General features: G+C 50.4%; 1 protein-coding gene across 1 annotated transcript in view; it reads right to left on the reverse strand.

Annotated features, from left to right (window-relative positions):
* Positions 1 to 20,444, reverse strand: part of Pappa (pappalysin 1) — a 232,457-nt gene that overhangs the window by 27,760 nt on the left and 184,253 nt on the right. Inside the window, exons 16-19 of the mRNA XM_047524822.1 lie at positions 16,068 to 16,278; positions 15,236 to 15,407; positions 6,827 to 6,974; positions 1,770 to 1,879 (exon numbers count right to left, since the gene is read on the reverse strand). Coding sequence (XP_047380778.1) covers positions 1,770 to 1,879; positions 6,827 to 6,974; positions 15,236 to 15,407; positions 16,068 to 16,278 — 641 coding nt within the window. The remainder of the gene's footprint in view (positions 1 to 1,769; positions 1,880 to 6,826; positions 6,975 to 15,235; positions 15,408 to 16,067; positions 16,279 to 20,444) is intronic.

The raw sequence follows: 20,444 nt of genomic DNA on the forward strand, positions 1-20,444 counted from the left end.
CACAGAGAGAAGGGTGGGAATTCACTCAAGGGGTGGAAAAGACCTCAAGCAAGAGCCTCACCAGGCCAAGAAGACTCTTGATACTGGGGTGACAGGGAGGTCTCTTGTTCAGCTCTGTGGATGAGTAACACTCACCTGCTCTGGGGCTTGGCGGAGCTGCCAATCACAAGTCCTGGCTGGGGGTCCAGCTGTATTGCCCATGTGACTCCAGCCCCTCCCTCCCTCAGTTTCTCTCTCTGAACAATGAGGACCTGGGATTTGGGACTCTCCAGCTGCCCGGAGAATGTGACTCAGGTGTTTAGCACATCCATGCGCACTGAGGCACTCTGGGAGAATCCGTGTGGGGATTCAAGGGTGGGAACTGGGAAAGGCACCCTGAAGTGGAAGAAACAGATGAAGGAGCCTAAGGTAAGGGACTCAGAACTTTCAATGACTATGTAGAAAAAATGAGACAAGAGAGGACGGTGATGGGTGGGGGAAGAGTGGTCAGAAAGAGAGACCAGGGTGAACAAGCTAGGAGGAGGAGAGAGAAAAAGAGCGGAAAAGTAGGGGCGGGGTAAAAGGAAATGGAATTGGAGAAAAGAAGAGGAAACAGAAAAGAGTGGAGTAGAAGAGAAAGAGGAAGGAGAGTGGAGGGAGACGGAGGCCAGGGTGCTCAGAGGAGCCCAGGGTTCTGGCCAAGTCCACTTGCCCAGAGCGCTGAGTAAGCCCTGGAAACCGTGTTCTCAGCTCATTTGAGAAACAGTACACCCCATATCGGGTTCTGCCCAGCTATCCGGGGCTCAATCTGCAGCAGGCGGGCAGGCAGCATTTCCCAGCACCCCAAGCAGATAGGCTGGTGGAGGAGATACAGCTAGCTGAACCTCACCTGCCCCCAGCTCCTCTCACTTCTCCCAGGTAAGGAGCTAATAACGTCCAGATCAATCCATGAGACCTGGGAACCATGTCCTGGAGGACAAGAGTGGGTTCCACATCAGCTGGGGGTCCCCAACTGATCAGGCGACACAAGGGAAAGTGAGAGCAACCAACCTCAGAGTCAAACTGACACTGTCACAGGTGGGGACCACCACGGTTATCCGGCCAGGAGCAGGTGAGCCTGGTGCTGTGGGAAGCACAGAGCGTTTGGACTTGGGTTTGGGTTCAAGCCCTTGCTTTGGGGTCTTCACGACACTTCTGAGGTCTCAGTGTCCGAGAGTGCAGACAACCACCCCCCCTCCCTCCCTGGTACCATCTTGTGTGCAGCGCCCCAGGCACATGAACATGGTAAGTGCTCCAGAAACAACAGGGGACTATTCCCTGTGGTTAATGCCACATAGTAATGGCTTTCCACTAAACCGGTAAAGCGTGAAGAAAGATTCCCCCAAACCAGGGCTACATAGAAGGCACAGCTATGTGGAGGGCGCCTGAGAAGCCAAACAGCGCCTGACATTGCACTGCGACCTGGCTCTGTGTCCCCGACCTACGTGTGCTTGGTGCCGCAGTTTCCTCACCTGTACACTAGATACATTAGGACTCTTATTCCTACTCTTTCATCAGAACTCAGAAGGATAGTTAAATAAAAGTCCCTCAGCACAGAGCCTGATGGGAAGTATTAAACAGTTACAGCCTGGAGAAAGGATGGGGAGTTAGTCTCCACTCTCAGGGGTGGGTGTGATGATTAAATGTGATTAAAAAGGGCAAAGGATGAATTCTGGGCGGGGACATGACAAAGGCTCTACAATGGCATCTCCCTCCTAGTCAGCTGCAGGTGGATGGCCCTGGTCACTCACCTCCACTCGTGTGGGGTTCAGCCAGTGGGGGATGTCACGCACGGTCACGTTTGTGGGCAGGATGATGGACTCGCTGTTGTGGTCCAGGCACGAGGTGGCACACTCTGACCCTGAAGGGAAGCACAACACAAGGTGGCATCTTAGCCCCTGTCTTCCAGTGGCCACGAGCTAGATTTCCACAGAATGGGTATTGCTGCTCCTGGTCACCAGGGAACATGGCTGTCTGAACCTCAGGGCAGTGGAAAGCAGTGGACTCCCTTGGCAGGGCCATCTCTGGTCTCCCGGACTCCATCCACTTGTCCCCGGTCCAGCTGGAAGCTGCTATTTCCTTGGCCCTGAGCCTAGCTGGGTCATGATCCTCCTCTGCTCGGAAACCTGTCCAGTGTTGCCCACATCCAGGATGAAGTCCAGTCCACTCTGCCTGCCCATCAGTGCCTCTCATGATCTGCTTCGCCTTCTTTCCCTTAACCTCCTTCTGGACTCAGTTGGTCCAATGGCACTGAACTACACTTGGGCTCCCATCTGAGCCCCACACTCCTTACCTCTGTTTCCATTCCTATTCATCCCATCTCTTCAAATATCCCCCAAGACTGCGTTCCTGTGACCAAACCCTATCAGGTCTTTAAGGCCTAGTTCAACCGCCCCAAGATGTCTACCCCGATTTCTGCATCTTCTCAATGACTACTGCATTTGATCACTCTGTGGGGCACTGATGAGCCTCACCTTCCCTCTCTGCCCCATCTCCTCAGGTGGAGTGTTGTCTAGGAGGGCAGGGGTGAGTTGATTTATCTCAGAGTCTCGCCTAGTACCTGACACCCTGGGCATCTGCCAAGTAAGAGATGAGGACATAAATGCAACCCAGCTCTGCAGTCCCCACACTTCCATTTCCACTGAGCTTTTGTCCCTGCCCTTTCCTGGGTCTTCAGGACCCCTCCCATTCCTCCTCAACTTGCACGTTACTCATGACCCTCCTCCAGACCTCAGCACGAGTACCACTTGCCCAGAGAGGACGCCCTGGCTTCTTGACAGGACAACCCTTAGAGGCATCCATCATAGCATTTATCACATTGACACTTCTTGTTTGTTCAACAATTGTTATATCAATAGTTTTCTTTCCTGATTGTGACTCCATGGGGTCAGCACTGTCTGTGTTCCCCTTTCTCTGCTCAGAGCCTGAAATGAGTGAAAGACTGAATGAGTGAGTGAGTCATGAGTGGAGGAGGAAATGCATGAAAGAATGGATGGAGGAGAGAAGGGCAGGTATTTAGGTATCTTATGAAGGAGGAAGTGAGTGCATACATGGATGTGTGAGTGGGTAAATGATGGATTAAACAGATAAAGAAATAGAAAATGAATCAGGTAATGAGTCAATGGTAGCAAGGATGATTAACAGGGACAGGTTTAGTACACAGAAGAGCCTGGTCCAGGGACTTCTGGGAGAAGGCGGTTGACCTTCAGGTTGTGGGTTGGCAGGTTGACCATGACTTGGCTCATTCTTTCTCCACCCGGACCTCACACGTTCTGTGGTCTCCTGAAAATAAAGTCTAACCCATTGAATGTCCCCAGGACTCCAAAAAGGTATGTATCCATGTGGGCAAGAACTGCCCTGTTAGAATCTGTCCAGAGACTGAGGAGGTTACTTCTCTGCCCTGGTGCCAAAACCACCCTCGGAACACTGAACAGTCACTAGCAGTAAGCCAACTCTTTTCTTTGAGTGTCCCATTTTATTAGCCATTCTAAAGACCTCCTCCCACATATACATAACGTGTGTATGCGGGCACAACCACGCACAGGTAATGCCCACACGCTCACACGCACATACGTACATACTCCCTCCACGGCCCTGCCTTTCACCGTCTTCCCACCGTCTTCCGGCTAAGAAGCTTACAAGGGCTAAAGAAGGGACACAGTTGGGGTGAGATGTCCAGAACAGTGTTGAACACATGCATGTAGACCGCTGGCCTTGTCAGGTGGTTTTCCTAAATCACTGCAGGCCCCAGCAGCTCCAGCCCTGGGTCACAGGTGTCATCATGCCCCTTTGGCAGGTTACAGAGCCTGAGGCTCTGGATGGACAAGAAGTGGCCACACAGAGAGAAGAGCGAGGGAGGCTCAGTGAAGAGTGCAGAGGTGGTGAAGGGCAGAGGAGAGGGAAAAATGGGGGGTGGGCAGAAGAAGAGGGAAAAGGCAGAGCCGGGGAGACTTAGAGGTCTGCGTTTGTCACCAGGCCAGTTTGAAAGGAGATTTTTGGGAAGCGACGTTGAGACAAGGCCGTGGTGATAAGGTTCTTGCGGGGAGTGCTTCCTCTGAGATGCAGCTCTCAATCCTCAAAGGCTGTCTTATCCCAAGAGGGAGGAAGACGGGGAGACGGGGTCCAAACGGGGGCCCCCCAGCTGGGCTCTGTGGCCGTTCGGCCTTCCTGCCTTCCTTTCTCTCTGCTCCCCTCCCCCAAGCCGTGGCTCCTGGCTGCAGGACCAGGCTGCCGTGTTGTGATATATGAGCCGTAATTGGCATCATTACAGAGTGGTGATCTCACCAAGCCCCCGCCTCCCCTTCCCGGGAGGTGCGGGGAGGTGGCAGGCGGGTGGCAGCAGCGGTGGCGGCAGCAACCTTCTGCAGGCTCTTTATCTGCCACACAAGCCTCCCAGGCTGCTTGGGAGGGACCAGAGGGAGCCAGGCTGGGCTGGGTGACTCCAAACCGGGCCCTCCAGCCCGGCCCCCACCCCGCGTGACTTCACTGGCTTATGAGGCCTCCGATTAAAACCCTGTTCCTAGGGAGGTGGGCTCTCCCCAGGCAGGGCTCAGCCTGGGAGCTGAACAGGGGCTTTGTGGGGAGTCCAGAAAAGGCAGAGAGAAACATGTTTTCCTCCTTTCTCACTGTTCCCTGAGTTCTCTTTTCTCTCTCTGCCCTTGGGTCTCTGCCCACCTGTCACCCATCCTGGAGAACAGATTCATAGGATGGGCATCTAGGGTCCCTTGGGTTCTGGGGAAGGCCATTCAGTTTCCAATGTCACACAGATTCCTTTCTTTCTGCTTTGACCTTGAAAAAATTCAGGGGGTAAAGGAATACTGCCATGACACATACCCCTTCCTCTCTCTCTAAACTGTTCTGAGGGAGAACTGAGAGCCAGGCCTTGGAGTTCATTTGCCTATGGTCATGACATGTGCATATGGTATGTGCATATGTGGCTGTGTGATCTATTTGTGTAAATGTGTGTGTGAGCTCTGCCTGACTTCTGTGCAGCTTTGTGTGTTTGATATATTTGGGGGCCTACAATGTGTTTATGACCCTGAAGAATGTGTACTTGCGTCTTGCAGGTGTGTGTGCTATATGCAGGTTCATGTACCAGTTGTGTGTGTGGGCAGTTGAAACAATTGTGTGGTATTTGGATGATGTGTAGGTATAAGGCATGAACTTACCATTTGATGTGTGTTTGATGCTTCATTTGGTTACAAAGTCTTCTGCGGGTGTGTGTGTGTGTGTGTGTGTGTGTGTGTGTGTGTGTGTATGTGTGTATGTGTGTGTGTGTGTGTGTGTGTGTGTGTGGGTGTGAATGTATCTGACTGTGTCCATGAGCACAGACACACAGCAAATCTACTTCTCCAGTTTTTTTTTAAACAAACATTATTCATCGGAACTTTTCGCACAGGGCTGCTTAATGTCAGTCACAAGCATGAGCCTTCCCTTGCACTGGGGGCAGGGACCCCATCATGGACATGCAGGTCCAGTGTCTCTCAGGCCCATGTGAATGCAGCAGCCAGTGTTGCTCACCACGGGGGCACCTGTTGCCCCAGACTACAATGTCTATCTTGGCTGCCCTGCAAGATCCCATCTCTCCACAACCCTCTTGGTCAGGGTCATTTGGATTAACGGGCTCTGTAAGATCTGAAAGTTCCTTCTGAACCATCAGAAAGAGTGGCCGCCATGTGCTTTGGTGTTCTCTGATGCTTGCAGAACAAGTGCCCTAGGCGAACAAAGGAATGCTGGTTCCTGCCCTAAGTTTAGATGAAGAGCTTCTGCCATCTGAGGAGGTGGACAGTCCCCTAAGACCCTCCACTCTCCAACCACTGGCCTTGATTCCTGACATGCAGCAACAACTCTCAGCATGCCAGTTAAGGAAGATGTTGGCTCTGTCCTCACTCAGATAACCTGCACCAGAGAGCCCTGGCAACTTCCCCATAAATCACCCTGGTCATGAGAAAAGACGTTCAATTCCCTGGGCTCTTCATCATGGTCAATTAGGGAATCACATCAAGGGGTCAGCATCACTGCCCTGGAATGAGGTCAGACTCCATGGGCTCTGAGTTCTGGGGAAAGTCGTGGAGCGGGTGATGGATGCATCTGTCTGAACTCCTGGCTTCAACCAGGCAACTCCTGGCATTGGGTCCCAGGTTTATTCCTCACTCACTGTGCATTCTCAAGCTGACCTGTCACTGCACAAACAGCAATTTGAAAATGCTGGGCTCCTCCCTTGGAACCATCGCAGATGTCATGGAAAGGAGTCAAGCTTTGAGTAGGCCAGGACGCAGGATTTGGGGACACGTTTCATTGCCTCTCCAGATTCAACTGTCTCATCGGTTCAGTTATTGAGAGGGAAGGAAATGATGCCCTTTCAGAGCTTGCCCCAGGGCCTGACTCATGGCAGGTGCTCAGGGACATTTAGTATGATACAAATTTTAAGAGTGACAATACAAGCAGGCTCACGGGCTTCCTCTGACTTCCCTAGACATCATGTGGACTCTCCTATCTCCTGCTCCTTGGTCACATGGTATCTTCTCGCTGGAACACTATTTGTTACCTGACGAATCCCTGGGTCAGGTAGGCAGCCCTACCTCTGGAAGCCCCCTTGGCCTTCAGCAGCGTTTCTCTGCTGTTGACTCTGCGCATCTGCCCACCTTTCCTTCTCTGACCCCCTTTTGGAAGGTCAGGGTCTAGTCTCATTCCCTGCCATCCAGGCGGGTCTCACGTGGAGAGCTGCTCAGTGGCCCGCCCAGGCACCTGTCCCTGGCTCCAGGGAGGACCCGGCCTTGCTGCTTCTCCCCACGTGGGCCCGTCATACCTATGGCATAGCCGTCAGGGCACTGCAGTTTGAGGTTGCTGTTGAGCTGGTTCGGGGCCGAGCACTGGCCTTGCATCTCCCGGCAGAGGTGGAAGGAGCCGCTCCAGGTGCCATCTTTCCGGCAGTGGATGATGTTACTCCCACGTCCCTGAGCAGCACAGATACAAAGTCAGGGACCCCAACCACCAACACCACAAGCCTCTCAGAATACAAAGAAGCAAAATCTCATTTCCCAGAGGTCTGAAAAGTGTTCCAAAATGATTTCTGAACAATGGCTTATGCTCAGTCATTGTGAAAGACAGATACTGTGAGTATCTCCATTGTAAAGATGGGGAAACTGAGGGCTCTAAACAGGAAGAAACTTGCGCCAAGCTTTCTAGACAATGTAACTCCAGGTTTCCTAAAATCGAAGCATAGTGGTCTTTTGGAAATTTCAATCAAAGTAATTATGCCTGGATTTGTGCTATTTATTATTGTTATCTTTTTTTCTAGAAAAAATTGAGATGGTAGGAGCCCATTAGTTCCCCTACTTATTGAGCCAGTAAGAGAGTGTGTCTTGGCTGATTTACACCAAAGCTCACTTTCTCTCAGCCTTTGAGAAAGCATCCTATGTCAGGGCTCTGCCTTGTGCTCCGTGTCACCCGGCAAGCTGAGAAGCTTTCTCTTCCATGGCCTTCCTCCTTCCCGCCCTGTCCGTATTTCCTCTTTCCTTCACTTCCAGCAGTAATGGCACCAAAAGAATGGTGTGGGGCTACTTCTAGTTGTGACCCCCTCCCAATTTTTAAAAATAGGCTACGTTTGTTTCTCAGTCTCCTACAAAATATCAGGCAAATGCAGCTTGAAGGCACAGGCCCTCCTTCAAGCCCCTTCCAACCTCCAAGATTCCAACGGGCGGTTCTTTCTTTGCAGGTGTCTGAGAACTGCCACCAAATTCAAGGACTATTTCTCAGTGCCCACTCTCTGTCCAGTTCCATGGGGTAAAAAAGTAGAGAACCAGGACCTGCCCAGGAAGCTGGTGGGAGAGGCAGGCATGGGAACAGGCAGCCACGTCAGCGTGACTGTGCTCAGTGACACAGAGGGCCCCCTAGGGCCGTGAGCACTTGGGGAAGGGTAACTGGTGAGTGTACAACCAGGGAAGGCCTCTTAGAGGAGGTGATAGATGGAGAAGAATGGGAAGAATCCAGGCAGAAAAGGAACTGAAGGACATTCTGGAAGATGGGCGTGTAGGAATGGTAGGAAGTAAAGTGGGCACAGCAGAGGCTGGTGTCATTGGGGGTCTGTGATTCTGGGGAGCAAGGAAAGCAGATGAGGTGTGGGCTCTGGAGTCAGCAGTTCTGACTCTCCCCAAGGAAATGGAGGGGAATGGATGGGGTCTTTCTCATAAAAGATCTCAGAACAAGCTGCACATGCTCTCCCTCGCCTATAAAAAGGCGAGAAACTCAACATGGTAACCTCAAATTTTCATTCAGACTCCTGCTCTGCCCTCCTGGGCCCTACCCCATCACTTCTGCCTGGTGCCCTCCTCAGCACCTCCAGCCCGGGAGGTCAGAGGTCGGTTTCAGCTACCTGCAGTACAGAAGGCCCATGGACTGTGCTTTCCATTATTGTGTATGTGTGTTTGTGTGTGTGTGTGTGCTTTTAGCTCCTCTGTGCCCCCAACTCCCTGTCCACCTGGCAAATACCTTATCTGAGGTGACCCTTTCTGTCCTAACTCCACCCCAATTCTGCAGTGCGCACTATCTCAATGTCTCCAACCCGGTCTCATCTCTTTGTTTAGTATAGTTCCCCCAACTAGCTAATGAGCTCCTCAAAGTCAGGGATGGTACCCCATTTTGCCCCGTGTCCTCAGGGCTTCTACAATGCCTGGCCACTCAGTTCATTCACGTATCACTCAACAGATATTCTGTTCATTCCAGAACTGGTTGTTCAACCAAAGATGGGGTGAATTGATGGCAAGTGATGGAATGAATTATTTTTCTAATAAACAAGAAAATAAGTGAATACATAATTGATTAAATAAATGTATGAGTGAGTAAATGAATAAGCGAGGAAATAAATGCAGAGTGAGCACATGAGGAAATGAATAAACTCTTTGAAAGGGCTGATGTGGGCTGCAGTTTCCCTGTCTGAGAAAACAGCTGCAAGGAGACAGGATTCAGAAGAGAAAGGGGGCCTCCTCTCCAGGTCTATACTGGGCCAGCAGGAGGAGGGTGCAATTGTAGTGGAAGCCCCTCTGGTCACAGGAGCAGATGGCCTATCCCAAGCACGTAGCTGCGGGGAAACTGTGGAGTTACTCTGAGTGGTTCTGTGTGGGCTTGTGGTACATTTATGCAGCTTCACAGAGAACCCAGACTCTCCCTCTCAGAGCCCCAGGCTCCAGGCCCCATGACTCTGCTGGGCTCTCAAGGGAGCAGGAAACTGACCCCAATTTCCTGGAGCCTTGGCCTGGGCCTATGATGCACTTGGCCTCCTGCCCCTGTAGGGCTGCAGACCTCAGCACTACATGGGCCAGAGCTGGCCGGAGAGCAGAACTTGAAGCAGAGAATATATTGGAACTAGCTGGAATCTGCTCAGGGAGATGCAAATGGGAGACTTCGCCATAGAAGGTGCGGGCAGAAGGCACTGGTCTTCCTGCTTCTCATCTCTCTCTCTCTCTCTCTCTCTCTCTGTATCTGCTTCATCTAGTACTTTCTGCTGTTAAAGCTGCCTTAGAAAAACACAGCGGCCCTCTGCTAACACCTTAGCCTTCAGAATAGGGTACTCAGCACTCAGGACTTCCACAGAGGAACCTGGAGGACACTGTAGCCCCGCCTCCTGCTAAGCTCATGTCCTACCTACCAGTCAGGCTGTGTCTCTCCTGCCCACCTCTCTTGCTTCCCCCCTCCCCCCTCTGCCTGTGCTGTGTGTTCTACACACAGTGCCCTGGAGTCTCTTGGTGTTCAGACCCTTCCTCAGGACTACATCTGGGGGTACTAAGCACTTGCCCACCACCTGCTATACAGCAGATTTTTGCTGATCACTGACTGAGTTGAGTTTGGCCACAGAGGATTTGGTGATGTTGAGGATCGAATCTGGGAAGACCAGAAACCACTGTTGGGGTGTTGTCAGGGGGCTGAACCAAACACACAGTTCTGCATGCTGAAGTAGAATCTCACGAGAGCCCTGAGCACTCTTCATGAAGACAGTTTGCCTCTGTGTCCATGCACCTGTCTGTAAAAGCCATGCTGGATGTTCTTGGTGCCCCATCTTTAACCACTCAGATCCAGAGAGTGGAAGACCTTTAAGAATTCTATTATTGAGTACCTACTACCTGCCTAATGCTCTCAAAATCATTCCAACCATCTAGTAGGAGAGAAACCATTTCCTTTCTACAGATTTGAAAACTGAGGCTCAGATACCAAGTGAAGAAGGTGAGCTTTTGAATCATGCCCAAGGAGTGGTTAAGAACATGGCCGTAAACTGCCTTGGTTCAAAACCAGCTCTGCAACTTCCTAGCTGTGTAAACTCCGGCAAGCTCCTTAACTTCTCTGTCCCTCAATTTCCCGGACTGTTCAAAGGACATGTAGTCGTCATGAGGACTGAGGGGTCGGTGTACGTGATGCGCTTGAAGCCTACTGTGCGCCCTGGGCTCAGTGTCAGCCGAGGCTCTCTTGAAGGGAACTGTAGAACCAGGTCAAGCAGCACAGTGGTTTAGAAACCGCGGGCGCCAGAAAGAGGAGGCAATTGGGTCCAGGGGTGGCCCATGCATGGTGCCAGCCTCTGAGTCTCTACTACCATGGAGGGAGAAGGAGAGCAGAAGACGAATGAGGCTGCTTCTGCTGAATTAAATAAAAATCAGTAAAATAACGGCAGAGAAATGGGGTGACGTGGGAGCCAGAGAGCAGCAGGCAGCGTGGATGCTGTGCACGGCAGAGCCTTACTGAAGCCAGCGACTGGCACAGGGTGCGTGCTCACTAAGTGCCAGCTCACTAAATGACTGTTCTTCAGTCATTTCCCTCTACTCCCCATCACCTCGCACCCACCTTGAGTCCCCCCGTAAGGTCCAGGGGCGACAGGTAGCCCCAGGAGTCAAGACGGGCAGAGAGAGTGTTGTGGCACGGAGATCTAGCTTAAGGCCCGACTCTGCCAGTAACTTGTGTGACTCGGGTTAAGTCCCCTCTCCTCTCTGGGCTTCAGTCTCCCCTTATAGGGTGGCCGTGGGGCCAGCTGAACTCTGAGGACACATGGCTCTGATTTTTTCTGACTTCCTCTAGGCAGCACTTGGTGTGTGGGCACACATTTAACAACCTGAAATAAGATGCTGTCCCTACTTGCCAGGACACTGTACTCATGAGAACCACCCTGTGCCCAGGGGAGAGTCCATTAAGGCAGGGGCCAGCTCTGTGTGGCCACTCTCTGATCCTTGAAGGAACTGGGTGTGCTGTGGATCCTGCTCCCACCTTCCTTTCTTGCCAGTGCTGAGTTGCTAAAACCCATCACCAAGTGCCTGCTTGGTCCACAAGGCTCTGTTGGCCTGTGTCCTCTCCCACTGCATGCGTCTCCCAGAGGCCCTGTCCCACATCAGGGCTGGACACTCCCCTAGTCACCTGCAAAACCCCTCAGAGCTTCTTTCTCAGAGTTTGGCCTGAGTTATCACCTCAGACCAGGAGCCTGGGAGGTGGATTAAACCCCAAGACAATCAGTACTTTGTCCATACTGCCTGGGGAGGGAAGCCCTGCCCTCTGCCACCAGCTGCCCTAAGTGCTTGGGAACAAAGGGATCAGCAGAACCCTGGAGTGGAACACCACATATTATCTCAGAACTGTGGGGAAGAAGTAAGTCTCCTCAGACCCTCTCTCCACATCTGTAAAATGAGGGTACTGTTTCTTTTTCAAGTTCATCAGGAATTATCAAAATAACCACCTTTTGACCCAGCTATCCCACTCCTTGGTTTATACCCAAAGGACTTAAAATCAGCATACTACAGAGATACAGCCACATCAATGTTCATTGCTGCTCAATTCACCATAGCCAGGTTGTGGAACCAACCTAATGCCCTTCAACAGATGAATGGATAAAGAAACTGTGGCATATATACACAATGGAATATTATTCAGCCATAAAGAAGAAGAATATTATGGCATTTGCAGATAAATGGATAGAATTGGAGAATATCATGCCAAGTGAAATAAGCCAATCCCCAAAAACCAAAGGCCAAATGTTTTCCCTGATAAGTGGATGATGATGGGGGTGGGAGGGTGAGGGGTGAGAGAAGAATGGAGGCACTTTAGATTATGGAGAGGGAAATGAGAGGGAGGAGGTATGAAAAATGGTGGAATGAGACAGACATCATTACCCTATGTATGTGTATGATTACGTGAATGGTATGAATCCATATCGTGCACAACCATAGAAATGAAATGATGTACCCCATATGTGCACGATGAATCAAAACGCAGTCTGTAAAAATAAAAAAAAATAACAAAACTGAATGATAATCAGAACATTATATATATATAAAATATATATATATATATATATATAAAATATGTATCTATATATAATGCCATTCACCTAAAAAAAAAAAAAAGAATCTGCAACTGTGACTTGGCACCCATAGAACACTAAAAAAATAGTTATTGCTAAGGTTCTCTGTCTTGATTTAAAGGGACAAGAACATACAAATGCTGGAGCTGAACAGTGCAATATCCTCTGCATAGGAGTAGCTGCTTACATTTAAATCTGAACTGCTTAAAATTACAAGTAATTTAATATTAAGTTGCTCAGTCACGGTAAGCATGTGTCCACTGCTCAGAAGCCGCGTGGGGGCAAGTGATGTACCACAGCTGGACCACAGCAGAAAGTTCTACTGGGCAGGGCTGGTCTAGAGGGACTAGTGGACCATTTATTCTACAGATTTATTCAGGCAAGAGACCAGGTTTTGCCATGCTCAGACAGGTCTCCCACAGCACATCTGGCCTTTCCCAGGACAAGTGCCCCTGTCTCTGACTTCCGGGAGTCAGCCAGCAGGGGGCTAAATGTCAATCTTGCCTTTGTTTCTCACATCAGGGATTATCTGCTCCAGAATGACCTCAAAGGCAGGTGAGCTCATCTGTGTCTTCCCAGGGGCTGACACAGACGGTGTTGCAGGTTGTGCACAGCACAAATCCAAGGATCCCCCTAGCTATATCCTACCTCCGCTTCCTCATTTAATCCTCCCAAGGATGCTGTGAAGTAGGCAGTCATGTACTCAAGGAAACGGAAGCCTACAGAGTTAAGTCACTGGCCCTCAGCCAGTTAGTGGTGAGGCTGAGATCCGAACTCAGGTTCCAGATCCAGCATCCTCCTGGCTCCCACAGCATAAATGGAGGTTTTATTTATCAATTTGCTTTTAGTGGCCGTCTGAGGGAGTGTGAGGATCTTCCCCTAGAGTAGCCCCCGGCCTTTCCTGCCAGGATCTGGAACTTGTTTGGAAAGCTCGGAGTTTGTGCGCTTTACAAGCTGTTGGATTTGGGATGCTCTGGGCCATACGTTTCTGCTGTTTACAGCCAGCGAGAGGGGATCTGAGGTGAATACTGGCTTTGGCTCTCGGACCTCTGGTCTGAGGGTAGAGGAAATTCGTCTTCAGTACAAACGAGAAACGTCCATCATGTCAGGAGCCCGTTTGGCAGGGCTGCCCTCGCCCTCTGAGCCGACAAGCAACCCCCCGCTCCGCCTCCTGCCTCCCCGCCCACTGCCAAACACGGCCGCCTGATAAATTTACATTTTCCTCTCCTTTAAATACAAACTGGCCATGAAAGTTACTTGGCAGGCCCCGGGCAGACTGAGTTTCAGTTTGATAACATGACCACGGCCAGACTATGATTTGACTCAGCAGTTTGGGTAACTGTTAGCAACGGATTTATGGAGGGTGCGGGAGGGAAGCTGCCCGGCCTGCGAGAGGCCCTGGTAGCCTCTGGCCTCCGCTTGCTTCGGCTCTGCTTCCTGCTGCCCTGGTCGGCAAGGATGGGAGGGCTCCCCGTCGTGTGCACCAGCTCACACAAGCCAGCACCCAAGCCCAGGAGCGAGCGCTGCCAAGGTTCTTCGGGTGCTGCCTGCTGAACCCAGGCTCGCTGGGGGCAACTGGGTTTTGTCTTAGCTGTGCTACCCTGGGTGTTGAGTCACCCTCTCTGAGTTCTGGTTTACTCACATATAAGGAGATGGCTTTCATGTTTACTTCATCCCTGTCTAATGACCTTTTTCAACTGTCATTTCCTGGGTACCTACTAGGTGCCTGGCGCTGTCCTAAGTGCTGAAGGCACTGGGAAGTTAAAGGGGCAGGGGAAGATTTCACAGACTGGTGTGGGAAAGAGAAATGAAAGCAGATGGTGACAATGTCCTGTGGCCAGTGCTGTGAGGGGAACCCCTGAGGAAGGGCCTTAGCCCCCCCACAGAAGTCGATGCTGAGAAAGAGTTCAGGGAAGAAGGGGGCCTGGGCTGAAGCATGGAGATGGGGGAGGCACAGTTGGAAGGGGCCAGAGATCTGGTAAAGGCAGAGGCCGCAGAGGAGGGAGGGGAGACTGTCCTACCGGGGATGGGAGGGGTCTGCAGTGCTGCCCAAGGAGTTGGGACTTTGTCCTCAAGGACAGAGGGCTTGGCTCCTCAAGGGCTGTAAGCAGGGCGATGTCATCATCAGAAGGAAAATGAACAAGAAGCTCATGGCGGCCCCGGAAAGAGGCGATGGTGGCCCAGGTTAGGGTGGTGGTGTTGGGGACCGAAGAGCTTTGAGAGATGTTCTGGAGGGACAATGGACAAGGTTTGGAAATCGCCCGGATGATGGAGAGGGAGAAGGAGTCAAAGATGGTGGTCAGGCAGCTCCTGGGATGTGGAGGCGCAGACTAAGTACTAAGGACCAGAAGAGAGCAGAGGAACCTGGCCAAGAGGAAACTGCCCTCTGCCCCCGCCCTGCCCCCAGTATTCACCATCAGCACTGCCGGCCACCATTTGTCCCTTCTCTCTGTGCTTCAGGAGACAACAGATGTCCACAGACAGTGGTGCTCTGGTGACCATAAATTCCCCAGGGACAGACGTAGGAAGTCATGGCGCTAGGCAACTGGCCATCATGAGGATGGCCCTGCCTCGCCTGTTAGAGAGACTTCACTCCCCGGTTTCAGACTCTGGGATTCCATACGAGGCTCCTCTGACGCTAAACAACTTTTCATGCTAAGAATCTTCGAGCAAAAAAAAACAGCGTTGGAGGTTGAGAAATGAAGCTCGGGGAGAGGACCAAGGAAGCCGGAGCCCAGTCTGTGGACGCCTACGGTGGTGGCGCTGCGTTCTACAGGACGGGCCTGTGCAGAGTGCTGGCGAAGGTGCCGCTGAGGTTCAGGCTGACCTTTGGTGGCCAGGAGGAGAGACGGTGGTGTGGACCCCAGTTCCCAGGCGGCTTACCTGGGAGGTGTCACTGTCTTCGCACTTGATCCTGCACTCGCTGTTGAACTGGAAGCCCTTAGTGCACTGGTAGAGCCCGTGGAACTTGGGCGGAGGTGGGTCGCAGGTCACAGGCACGCAAGCTCCCTCCTGCCAGCTGCCATCCTGGGTACACTGAGTCTTGAAGGCCCGTCTTCAAGAAAGAGATGAAAGACGAGACATTGTGAGGATCAGGTGGCTAGTCCACGCCCTCCCCAACTCCAGCGGGTGGCCTCACCTCCTCTTCCTATTCTTGATTCCCTGCCTGTCCTGTTGGGTGGTGGGACATGTACAAGGATTAAGGAAAGGCCATTCACAGAAGTCCTTCACCAGAGGAGGCAGGAAGGTCAGGCTTTCTCAGCTGGGTTGAGATAAACTCTAGCCCCACAAGCCCTTTCCTCCCCAAGTGTGTTCATGGGTGCTGGCAATGATGATACCCACACCCACTATTTATTGACCAGCTACTATGTGCAAGGCACTCTGCAAGCACTTGGCACACATCCTCCCTAACTCCTCACAACCTCCCTACATGGTAACTAGTACAACCATCCTCATCTTGCTGCTGAGAAATGGAAGGCCCCAGAAGGGAAGGCACTAGTCTGAGACCACTTAGCCACGCTGCAGCCAGGCCAGAATAACTTCCTTCTGTTCTACCCAAACCTAATAGTCTGCGTGCTTCCCACAGCACACAGGGGCGTGACTGGTGGGTGGGTCCTGCCTCCTGCAGAGCAATGAGTGTGTCCTTCCAATCGAGCAGCCAGGTCTGCCTCTGCCTCTCCCTGAATCCCATGGGGAATTTCCCAGGCCCACTTACTTCTTTGACTTCCGAGAGGAGCCAGGCACGTGGTACCCAGGTTTACACTTATACTTGCAGAAGGAGCCCACTTTGTGCTTGTTCTCCCGGCACCGGGCCGTCTGGAGGTCTGCGTTGGGCACTGGGGGCGGAGCCAGGCACATGAGCTCGCACAGGGCCTCTGGGAAGGACCACAGCCCGTCCTCCATACAGGTCAGGAAGCTGTTGTTGCCTGGAGCACAGAGGGGCAGAGGTAAGGAGAGGAATCCCCGACAGCTGAGCGAATGCTCCGACTGCCTGGACTTACGCCAGCTTGGCGACCCAGAGGAGCCCTGATGTGGAATTCTAGTCCCTTCCACTTGTACTGGAGGACCCAGAGGAGCTCGAGAGAGCCACCATGAAGAAGAGGAGGCTCGAGCTGGGGAGATAATGACCCTGTGCATGTGGTGAACTAAACTCCAAGGCTTCCGAGTCCTGCTTCTGCACCTCTCTCGCTGCACTGGAAAGAGGATTTCACAATCCTTCACCTGTCTTCCTTGGGCATCCTTGCCCAGAGACGAAGGACTTGCTTTCTAACAGCTGGCAGTGTGCACTCCTATCAGAAGCTACTCCAAGATCTGCTATCAGTGTGCTGTGCAGCCCTAAGTACCAGTCCCCTGGGGCCTGGGCCCCCATCAGTCCTGGCCCGCTGGTGCCTGGAAGTGACAGCATTGTGTTATCAGGAGGTTTGACTTTCCGTCAGGCCCCAGTGCTCAGTGAAGCTCTGCCAAAGCAGCTGAGCGAGCAGCAGTTCCTTTCGGCCTGTGCCAGCTGGGACAGAGTGCTGATTGCCATCGGGATGCCGGCCTGACGGGGGACTTTGCAAAGAGAAGTAATACACACAGCAGTGAGGCTCCTCACTGCCAGCTCATGTATTATCAAAGCATAGCCTGCCCGAGACTCCCGGGACAATCAGGAGGACCTGAAACGCGGCGCCCCACGGAACCCACCCCTTCCTGGCTATTGCCGCATGGTGTTGACAAGCAGGGCTGGAAGCCTGGGGGAGGCTCTGGGATTTGAAGGATGGAGGGGTGGAGTGATAGGGAGGAAACTGACATTTATTGAGCAGTTACTATGTATTGAATGATTCTCAGATACATCCTTATTTACTCTCATAATAAACAGAGTGCTCAGTATGACAATTCTCATTTGGAAATGGAAACTCAGAGAACAAGGCGACTTGACTGATAGCTCGTCTTACAACATCTATAGAAAAAGACAAAACTCAGGTTCAAAACGAATTTTGTCTGACCAGAGGGACGGTTGTTTTTAACGGGAAGTTGGCTATATAGGCTCAGTAGAGCCCTTGTCTCCCATTCTGGGAAAGCCAACTTCGACTTTCCTATCCATGGCGAGTAAACAGTTGCTCCCGTCTGTCTGATGTACTGACAGTCATGAGGAGTGCTGCCCATGTCCTTCTTGCTTCACTTCCTCCCTCCTGCCCTTCTCCTCGAGCTTTCACCTTCCTTAGCAGGTTTGAAAGGACCATGTGAGTTGCACAAAATCCTTCCTTCATTCAACAAGCATCTTTTCGGTGTTGGCTATGTGCCAGATGCTTTTGTAAGCTGGGGACAAAGCAGTGACCTCAACAAAATAAAACAAATAAAAATAACCCTGCCTTCTTGGAGCTTACAGTCTAGTGGGACAGGAAGCAATAAAGTTAATCACACTACCAAATAGATTACTTAGTGCGCTAGCGGGTGGCAAGGAATATGGAGCAAAACAGCAGAAAAAGGAAGAAAAAGGGGAGAGTGATTTGCAATTTGGCTCCTCTGCTTTTCCCAGCAACATTCATTTTCTTCTGTTTCCTCCCTTTCCAGTGTGATTCATCTCATCAGGAGAAGACAATTCAAGTAAAACCCACAAAAACCCATTACACTGATAAACCGTGATCCTGCCCTCTACAGATACCTTCGTGTCACCTAAAAAGAATACAGCAGAGTGATTCATTTTGTTGTCACAGAAGCAGAGAAGCTTCCAGAACACCAGGAACTACAAACTTCTTTTTGTTCTGCTTTTGGGATTGGGTTGGTCAGTGCTTCGGAGCACCCAGGCCTAGTGTAACCTAGTGAGAAGGGAACTATCCAAGATATAGGAAGTAACCACATTCTGAATTGGTCCAAAGGGATGAACTATGTGTGGACAAAACACTGGGACTCTTAACAAGTACACTGGATCAACTATGCAAGCTTTAAATTGTGAAGTGAGAGTCATTCTTCTTCTACGGCAAGATAAAATAAAAAGTGCTAATCAAGAGAGAAAATGTAAACTACAATATACATTCTGGGAAAGCATAAATAGGTGTTAGCAGTGTCAAAAGAAGAGTCACACTAACAGGAGCTGATGATTCAGGACCATGGATATGTCCCCCACCCCCATAAGGAACTCATGAGCTGCAGACAACGGACTGTACAGAATCTGTATTTCCAAATAACAGCTATTGCCACAACATAGACCCACCAAGCGAATCTCAAAAAAGGAGGACATGATGCAGGCAGTCTGTACCCTTCCCTCATGCCCGACATTGACTTCTATATACTGGAGGATGCTCACTGCTCTGGCAACTCTTTGCTTGAGGTTTTCTGTTCTGTCATGCCTGTGTGCTCTGCCTACTTACAGGGCAAACTCAAAGTGCCAAATAGTTACTGCCTCCAGAAGCTGCGTTCAACTGGTGATGGAGCTGGTGGGTTAACATGCCAGCTGGCAGAGTTTTGATTGCTGGGTACATTCTACACTGTCCCTCAGTGCTCCCCAGATGGACGGAGATCTAGTTGCCCACAGTGGCAATTAGCTTTGGCAGAGACCCTTATTGACCTGTGAATTTCATGCCTCATATCCTTACCCTGACCCCATTTCCTGGAAACATGACTCAGGTCACAGAGTGAAGGTGTGTCTGAGCCTGGACTCCTTAGCCTAGGCTAAGACTGTTGATATTAGAGATTAGGTTCCCATGAGTTTGGGGTCCCTGTCTCTTCATCTGCTCATCTTTTAAAGTCAGGAAAATAAATCTTGCTTTACAAATGTGGTAAAGGACATTTCAATCTCTAATGCACATTAAAAAAAAATTGTAAACTTGTAGCAATGTCAAAAGAGAGGTTTTTTTTTTTTTTTTTTTTTTTTTTTTTTTTGTATTTCATTGAAAAGATTACTCAGAAAACCAGGTCTCTTTGGGTGTGCTTTTAAGGAAAATAAGGTCTGGTGTTCTATGGAACCACGGGGTGACAGATGTCAACAACACCATATTGTATATTTCAAAAAAGCTAGAAGAAAAGATTTTGAATGCTCTCTTCAAAAGGGAATGATAAATGTTTAAAGTGATTTCATTATGCAATGGATACATGTATCAAAACAATTCATTGACTCCTGAAAATATGTTTGATTATAATGTGTGAATCAAAAACAATGAAGAATTGAAATTAACACAGAGCATTTTCCAAGGAGGGAACTATCAGACTTTGGTCTGATTTTCTTAGCATTTGCCCTACCCTGCTGGCACTGCCTGGATCACCAGGCAAGGGCTGCATCCTGCTTATTCTTTATTCCCAGAGCCTGGCCTACTGCCAAGCACACAGTAGGTCCTCAGTTCCCATTCACTGAAGCATAATGTTTCATGAATCTACCTGTGATTTGAATACCTCATTTAATCTGTCTGGCCCTAAACAAAAGCCGTATCTGAGTTCCTGTTCAGCGCTAATATTTCTGGATGTGAAAGGATCCTGGCCACTCCATGGGAGAAATTAGTCATGCAGTGAGCTGAACTGGAAGAGGGGACTGGAACCAGTGGGACGCAAGGAGATCCAATGTCATTGCTCTTGGTAAGAAACAGACAACAACAGAAATTACGGAAGAAGATAAATTGAGAAGGACAGGAGGCACAGATCAAAGACAGGGCCAGGTAGAGCAGGAACTGGGAGACAAAGGATTTTAGGCTGATTGTTTTCCCAAAAGTAGCTCTGAGACCTTCACCCAGCATTGGCACTGGAGAAAGGTAGAAAGTACTTGAAACAGAAGAAGCCCAGGCACCAAAAGAAGCATATGATCCTTTGCTGATGCTAGTTCTGAGAGTACTTTTCTAGTCTCCGGGAATCCCAGCGAGTTAAAGATTACTTTGAGTTGGGTCTGGCATTCCCAGAAAGCATATCACTTGCTCAGGAAAGTTGTGCTCTCAGCTCCAATATATATATATATATATATATATTTTTTTTTTTTTTTTTTTTTTCGGTGCTGGGGATTGAACCCAGGGCCTTGTGCTTGCGAGGCAGGCACTCTACCAATTGAGCTATATCCCCAGCCTTTGAATTATATTTTGATTGATTAATGGCCCATCTTTTTTTTTTCCAAATGTCTAAAAGGAATTCT

This window comes from Sciurus carolinensis, chromosome 14 (assembly GCF_902686445.1).
Source record: "Sciurus carolinensis chromosome 14, mSciCar1.2, whole genome shotgun sequence".
In the NCBI taxonomy this organism is placed as follows: domain Eukaryota; kingdom Metazoa; phylum Chordata; class Mammalia; order Rodentia; family Sciuridae; genus Sciurus; species Sciurus carolinensis.